An 8433-nucleotide genomic window follows, 5' to 3' on the forward strand; every position below is an offset into this window, starting at 1 on the left:
CAATATTTGTTGCATTATTTGTTCTGTCGTTTCTGGAGGATTAAATTGAGATTGCAACCAACTTTCTATGGCTTGTTTTAGAAATAGTGAAATTTGGGAGATTATTTCCTTTTCAAATAACTGAAAGTGAGAGGTTGTAATCTGAATAAAGGGAAAAAGGCCTTTCTTGAACATTGGGTGAGACAATCTTACTAATATGCTTGAGAACCAGTTCGGATTTAAGTATAACTTTTGTATGACTGAAGCTTTTAGTGATAGGTCTAATGCTTTAATATTTAATAATTTCTGTCCTCCGAATTCATATTCATTATATAAATATGCTCTTTTAATTTTGTCTGGCTTGCCGTTCCAAATAAAATTGAATATTTTTTTCTCATATAATTTAAAAAACTATTCGCTAGGCGTAGGCAAGACCATAAACAAATAGGTAAACTGGGATAATACTAAAGGGTGTTAATCAGGGTGATTTTTCCACAAATTGACAGGTATTTTCCTTTCCATGGTAGTAAGATCTTATCTAATTTTGCTAACTTTCTATTAAAATGTATTGAATTGAGATCATTTATTTCCTTTGGGATATGTATTCCGAGTATATCCACATCACCATCAGACCATTTTATTGGTAAACTACATGGTAATGTAAAAATTGTATTTTTTAGTGATCCAATATGTAATGTAGTACATTTGTCATAATTTGGTTGTAATCCAGAGAGGTTAGAAAATGTATCTAGATCCTCTATGAGGCTGTGGAGGGATTCTAGTTGTGGATTTAAAAGAAAACATGAATCATCAGCGTACAATGACACCTTTGTTTTTAAGCCCTGTATTTCTAATCCTCTGATATTATTATTGGATCTGATTTTAATAGCTAACATCTCGATGGCCACAATAAATAGATATGCCGATAGTGGACATCCTTGTTTCACTCCTCTTGACAGTTTAAAACTTTCTGAGAAATAGCCATTATTTACTATTTTACACCTAGGGTTACTATACATGATTTTGACCCATTTTATAAGAGATTCTCCAAAATTGAAATGCTCCAGGCATTTATATATAAACCCTAGTCGAACTTTATCAAATGCCTTTTCGAAGTCTGCTATGAATAGCAGGCCTGGTTTCCCATATTTTCCATAGTGTTCTATTGTTTCCAATACTTGCCTTATATTATCTCCAATGTATCTTCCATGTAAAAAACCTGTCTGATTAGAATGAATAATATCCGACAATACCTTTTTAATTCTATGCGCTATACATTTTGCTAGGATTTTTGCATCACAACACTGAAGTGTAAGGGGCCTCCAATTTTGTAAATGGACTGGATCTTTATATTTTCCACTTGTATCCTGTTTCAGTAATAATGAGATCAGACCTTCTTCTTGAGTGTCAGATAATCTACCATTTACATAGGAGTGGTTAAAACATGCTAATAACGGTCCGCTTAGTATATCAAAAAAGGTTTGGTATACCTCGACTGGTATGCCATCCAACCCTGGAGTTTTCCTGGACTTAAAGTCTTTAATTGCATCCAGAAGTTCCTCCTCTGTAATTTCACCTTTTTAGCAAAAAACTATTTCTCAAGCAAGAATTTAGGTAGGAATGTCTCAGAGTGGTCTGAGTAGGGAGGGGAACACTGAATAGTAAGGTTTGGAACTCTCTTTGTTATTGGTTAATTAACCAATTTACCGCATGGTGATGTCAACATGGAAAGCCGAAACTCCCGCCCATGCAAGCCACCTGATTAGAAGGTCCTGTGTAGATTGTATATTCAATCAGCAACTATAAGGAAATAACACTGATTTTTTAAATCACACTTTTACAGTGTTAGTTTCATCAGCTGTTGTACAAAATGATATAAATTACAGGAAAAACATAATTTTGACTGCACTGGGCCTTTTAGATGGCAGGCCTATAGCCTACTACTAACTGTGGATTAATTTATGAAAACCATGTTAATCAATTAAATAATTAACCTGTAAAAGACTCTGAGAAAACAAACCGTTTATAGCTGTGCAGTTCTCTGCGCGTGATCAGACGATGTAAACGCTGTGAAAGCGGAAGAGACAGTAGCAGGTGATGCGCAGGTTATTTTGTATCAGTTTGTGATTACCGCGTAACAGACGGCAATTGTGACGTCACATCATGTGTGCGGGTGTGTGAAATGAAAAATAACAAACATCCTCACGGGGGCGACATTTCCTAATGTTTGGTCATTTGCAGCTCTCGACAGACATTTTCACCGTAGAATAGTAGTTGATCAATGCGAGACGATAGTTTAACTTGAATCATTCTACCTATAATCGAATAGTAGGGCTATATAACTTTCCTAAGAGAAATTAGTTAAACTAAAAGTGATATCTGATATGCCAACATTCCCTTTAACCTTTAATCTTCGTTTTTCCATCACTGACAGAAATTAATCATCATAATGCACATCCATATTATAAAGCAGTGATAGATTTAATTAAAAAGGCAAAATATAGAAGGGAAAGAAGGGATAGATGGGCACGTGTGTGTACGCGTGCGTGCATTTGTGTGTGTGTCACAGGAGGTTGGTGGCACCTTAATTGGGGAGAACGGGCTTGTGGTAATGGCTGGAGCGGAATCAGTGGCGATTTTAGCATGTCAATCTTTGTGGGGCAAACTCCCCAAAATATTTTTAGATGCATGCCAGGAAAGCCACTACACAACACAACACTAAACAATACATTCATTGCACTATAACGGTGGCAAACGGTGCCCACAAACTGTTAGGGCCTACATAAAGCTGTCCCAACAGCAGAGCTTTCTTTTCAGCACAATGGAGTGAATCCTTACTACCACTACACCTGGCTATCAGCGGAGCCTCATCTGGCAGCGAAATAGTTCATTCAGCCTTTCCTGCCTTTAAAAAAAACATAGCTGATATGGCTGACTTGCTTAAACTGGCAATTGAGATGTACACACTATGGCATAAGGGAACGATGAGCGGATAAGAGGCAATCCGCAATTTCGATTAAGACAATAATGAGCAAGCTAAGAGGGACTTAGTTAGTATTTGTTCAGCACTTTTGAAATGGACAGCGACAGAATTCAGAACATGGGCCGTTCTTACAGTGTTCTCCCTGCACATCAACTCAGAACCGTAGGATAAATAAAGGGGGCATATAAGCAGACAATGAAAGCTCTTACAATATTTGATGATTACATTTCTCTAAAACAGGCTATAGGCTACATGTGCACCACCAAGTCAGAACAGTAGGCTAAGTTATGAGGGGGAAAGGGAACAAATTATTAAGGTGAGGCACATGGGCTACTAACAGCTTAGTAACATACACTTAGTATTACTTTCTTAGCTACAGTAAACATATCTCCCTGGCATATTACATCATTTATGCAGCAGCATACAATACATTTTTGGACTCACCTTGTGCTGTGCTCACTTGAACAGGAAGGTGGCACTGCGGTCCCTCTTGTGGGCAAATTTTGTCATCAAACTTTGTCATCAAAGTCTGCCATTTTCTGGATTTATGGTGTTTTCAAGACAACTGGGAACTCTGAAAAAAACAAGGTTGAATCATGATGTTAGTGATCTTCAGGTCGGAGCTCTAGAAAGAGGCCCGAGTTCCCGACTTGGAATTCCGAGTTGGATGAACGTTCAAAATGTATTTTCCCAGTCGGAGCTCGCTTTTTTTCAGAGTTCCCAGTTGTCTTGAACTCACTGAAGTCTGTGATTACCCAGTTTACAGTTTACAGTTGTTTTCAACGCGGTAGAAGTCATGCTGGATTGACAGCATGGCCAATGTATTCAACCTTTTCTGGCCCATGGCATGTGAATGTTTATCCTTTTAAGCTTGGAAAAGAGACCCTTAAACCCAAACTTGGACCACACACCCACTCCACTGAATAGCAGGCTAGTGATTGCTTTGCAGAGCGACTTACAGTTAGTGAGTGCATACATTTTTTCATACTGGCAGATTGAAAAGGATTTGCCTTTTCTTTTTGCCTAGTAGTGGAGTAGATTGTTGACTTGATTCATGATGATGATTTTGAAAGTATGATGTTGACATGATCAGTCCAATCAAAGCTGAGGTAGATATAACGTGATTTGACATCAATTTATCTGTGGCCAATGACCTTGAGCCTTCTTGGATGGGCACTTTTAATGTAAATCTATGGCAGCACCCAAGGGGCTTGAATGTTCAAGCTCTCCCCGTAGATTTTGCGGTGACGTAGTGCCCCTATGAGTGACAGAACACTGAGCCAATCAAGGCACAACTACAGAACATTACCAACCCCTATGCTCCGTATTTTCTGATGTCTGCCCCACCATCACAGAAAGCACTGAGCTAGGCTGAAACACCTGCATTTTGGAGCTGCCTTACTCAAGATAGCAAAAAAGAGACCATGTTTGTATGTGGCTTTATTAACTCAATGTTTTATTAATTTTTTACATTGTTTGCAAACTGATATGTGACACGTTTTAATGCCAAAATAACATGCAAAACAGGCAACAATGTTTTGCTAAACATGTGGGGCTCAAAAAAGGTGGGGCTCTTCCCCACCTGTCCTGAACGACGGGTCGCCACTGAGTGGAATGGTATCAAATACATAAAACACATGGTTTCCCCTCAGCAGCCTCCACTGGTGTGTGTGTGTGGAGATGAGAGCGAGGTTTAGTCTGTTGTTGGGAGTTGATAACAGTAGGTTACACAACCACAGCGGGCGACACATTGATGCTGCGGGTGTCACGGTTAATTGAGTGATGTCACAGCGAACAGTGTTTTTCTCCAGATAAACCGTTACCGCTTTTATAAATAAGAGGAGGTGTGCTGGTGATGCAATAAGCAAAGCGTAGCTCCTCTGGGCTATGCGATCAACATCAAATACAGTATATAGGCAGCTTGGCCCCATTAGGATAGCCTCCTCTTCTCTAATCTGGGAAGAACAAAGCAAACCATGATGTTGCCAACGTCCTTGGTGTGTGAAGACTGGTAGATGACGGCATAAACCGAGCGCATTGATTTTAAAGTGCCAGCCAGGGAATAAGGGAAAGTCCCTCCTACAGTCAGGGCACAGCGATGATGTTCTTCTTGAATCACTTCAGGCACCGTATGTAGCCTATACTACGGGCCTGCCTCGCCTCCGGTTGCACGCGCCGTGCATGGACAGGCTCGGGACTGTCGGTGCTCGTGCAGCCAGTTGAGCCCGAGCCATCTGCACTGCGTGCGTTTCGGTATAAGGCTATTGTTAGACGGGTCGGTAGGTCGGTTGTAGTGGGCTAGTAGTGGAGCAGGCCTACAACTGCTGAACAAAAGCGCGCGAGGCGATACGGTGGGATATGATGTGATGTGATGTGATGCCGCGCAGGATCACGGTGACTGTAGCGGAGGAACAGGAATGCGCGCGACGACGGAAGGGAATCGCTGCTAGGATACAGAAAAGAACATGGGGACGGGGCTGCGCGATGACTGACTGACTTTCTCCCGGTAACGACCATCTCTGCATACCGAGGGATTCAGAAAAGGAAAGAAAAAAAGAACCGACCAGCCTCGGGTTGAAGGCGTGGAGCATCTATCGGAGAGGATGAATCCCGGGGACCCTGCCCAAACCGGACCGGGTGAAGCCGGTCAGGACGGGCTGGCTAAAGCAGGTGGGCAGGCAGGGTGTTAACGGCATCCCGTGCCAAGATCGATAATGGGAGAAAAGGCTAAACCGGAGGGACTGGTCACAGCTGCCTGGCCCCCGGTATGGGTGCATGTAGCCTATCGTTACCGTTCAGGAATGTGCCTGTCCGTTACCGTAAGAAATAGCATTGGCAGAGCTGTATATTCAGCCCATTATAGAATTAGACTATTTCACCGCAGCGTGCATGGTCAGGGCGGACGAAGCATTTCCGTTGAGTTTTTGGTCAGTTTGTGTGAATGAGAGTCCATCATGATCACTTGCTTTGGCGATGTAAACATGTTTCCCATGCCAATAAAGCCCATTGAACTGAATTGAATTGAATTGAGAGAGAGAGAGAGAGTACAGTAGCAGCCTAGCCTATATATTTTCTCTGTAGCTTGCAGCATTTGATCCGCGGTGTTATAAAACGATATCAGTACAGACACACCCACATAATCTATGTGAACGTTTATTTGATCGTATTCTGTCTCGCTTTGACCGTTATACAGTCCACAAACGGGCGAGCACGGGCCCGAGGTTTTTCGCCATGATGTTTCATCGTCAGCACGTCCATTCATTCTCTCTGTGTGTGCAGTAAGCATGTACAGCTGCTAAAGGCCACGGTGTAGTAGCACCCATGTTACCGCAGCTGTGCGTGGAATAAGGCACTAGCTACCACGTTACACACACACACACACACACACACACACACACACACACACACACACACACACATGATGCTGATGCATGACTATCAGCATCACAGATCTACACCCAATTTGATTGTACTGTGCTGCCTTACAGACCTAAAATAAGGTGTGTGTGTGTGTGTGTGTGTGTGTGTGTGTGTGTGTGTGTGTGTGTGTGTGTGTGTGTGTGTGTGTGTGTGTGTGTGTGTGTGTGTGTGTGTGTGTGTGTGTGTGTGTGTGTGTGTAGCTCAGTTGGTAGAGCATTGCGCTTGCAACGCCAGGGTTGTGGGTTCGATTCCCACGGGGGTCAGTATGAAAAATGTATGCACTCACTAACTGTATGTCGCTCTGGATAAGAGCGTCTGCTAAATGACTTAAATGTAAATGTTCTCTCTCCAGTGAGCATGGATGGTAGAGGTCCCAATTGGTCCACAGGGCTGCATCTCAGTAGTTTAAACAGGGGTCCTCTCCTAGTTTCCTCTCCTTTATCTACACTGATCTGAAGACACTGGACAACACAATGTGGTAGATGCCTCATCCCCTTGATTGGTCAAAAGGAGAAGACTACAGCCTAGTGAGGAATATAAGGGCTATGTCTCAACACTTAAATGGTTTCCTCTTCTTGTCTCTTTTTCCCCTTGATCTCCACTCCTTCATCAGCACTGACCTGAAAAACACAGGATAGGTGAAAGCAACATTGCAGATCCTGAGAGGGAATTTTGCTCACACCCATCAGGATGTTTCATGTCAGATGGAGGAAAGGAGATATTGAGAGGAAAAGGATTTAAGACTATTGAGATGCATCCCAGTAGGCTGTCTCATCCCAGGGGCTGGTAAGACATGGAGAGAAGGGAGGAAGAGGTTGTCACAGCGCACCTGTGATCTGCTTCCTTGCTGCTACGCGGAACTATCAGTGAAGGGTTCCTCTACATTTCTATTCATTCCTCCTCTTCCTCTCAACGATTCTCCCCCTCTCCCTCCCCTCCTCTCAAACCTCTTCCTCCTGAGGTTATCATTGGCCCCTGAGCTGGGAATATTCAGACACAACGGTGTGTTAATGCCCTGTTTATGCTCAGGATTAGGTGTCTCTCCCACTGCGATGGATAAACCTGCCTCTGTACACACACACACACACACACACACACACACACACACACACACACACACACACACACACACACAGGACTTCAGCTCTCACTACTTCTATAGACCAGCACAGAGGGGCCTACTCACCTTGGATACCAAGATTGCATTCCAAATGGCACCCTATTCCCTTTTATGGTGCACTACTTCTGACCAGGGTCCATAGGGCTCTCGTCAAAAGTAGTGCACTATATAGGGAATAGGGTGCCTTTTGGGATGCAGCCCCAAAGGATTTGTTGGTGCACGCTCCCCTCGCTCAGTCTACTGTGCCTCAAGCATGCTAGTGTAATAATCATGCAAGATGACTGATAAACACACACACACACACACACAGAGAGAGAGATTGCATGGCTGTGTGCTCGATTTTATACACTTGTCAGCAACGGGTGTGGCTGAAATAGCCGAATCCTCTCATTTGAAGGGGTGTCCACATACTTTTGTATATGTCCTGAGCTCTCTGGAGCAGGTTTTCATCAAGGATCTCTCTGTACTATGCTCTGTTCATCTTTGCCTCAATCCTGACTAGTCTCCCAGTCCCTGCCACTGAAAAACATCCCCACAGCATGATGCTGCCACCACCATGCTTCACCGTAGGGATGGTGCCAGGTTTCCTCCATATGTGATGCTTGGCATTCAGGCCAAAGAGTTCAATCTTGGTTTCATCAGACCAGAGAATCTTGTTTCTCATGGTCTGAGAGTCTTTAGTTGCCCTTTGGCAAACTCAAAGCGGGCTGTCATGTGCCTTTTACTGAGAAGTGGCTTCCGTCTGGCCACTCTACCATAAAGGCCTGATTGGTGGAGTGCTGCAGAGATGGTTGTCCTTCTGGAAGGTTCTCCCATCTCCACAGAGGAACTCTGGAGCTCTGTCAGAACTCTGGAGCTCTGACATGCACTGTCAACTGTGGGACCTTATATAGACAGGTGTGTGCCTTTCCAAATAATGTCCAATCAATTG

General features: G+C 43.3%; 1 protein-coding gene across 1 annotated transcript in view; it reads left to right on the forward strand.

Moving 5' to 3' along the window:
• Positions 1–5565: 5565 nt before the first annotated feature.
• kalrnb (kalirin RhoGEF kinase b) overlaps positions 5566–8433 on the forward strand; it is a gene marked incomplete at both ends in the record, with an annotated part of 45086 nt that continues 42218 nt past the window's right edge. Inside the window, 1 exon segment of the mRNA XM_084152454.1 lies at positions 5566–5632. Coding sequence (XP_084008580.1) covers positions 5566–5632 — 67 coding nt within the window.

The sequence above is a fragment of the Coregonus lavaretus genome (genome assembly GCF_964263955.1).
Source record: "Coregonus lavaretus genome assembly, chromosome: 35".
Lineage (NCBI taxonomy): Eukaryota > Metazoa > Chordata > Actinopteri > Salmoniformes > Salmonidae > Coregonus > Coregonus lavaretus.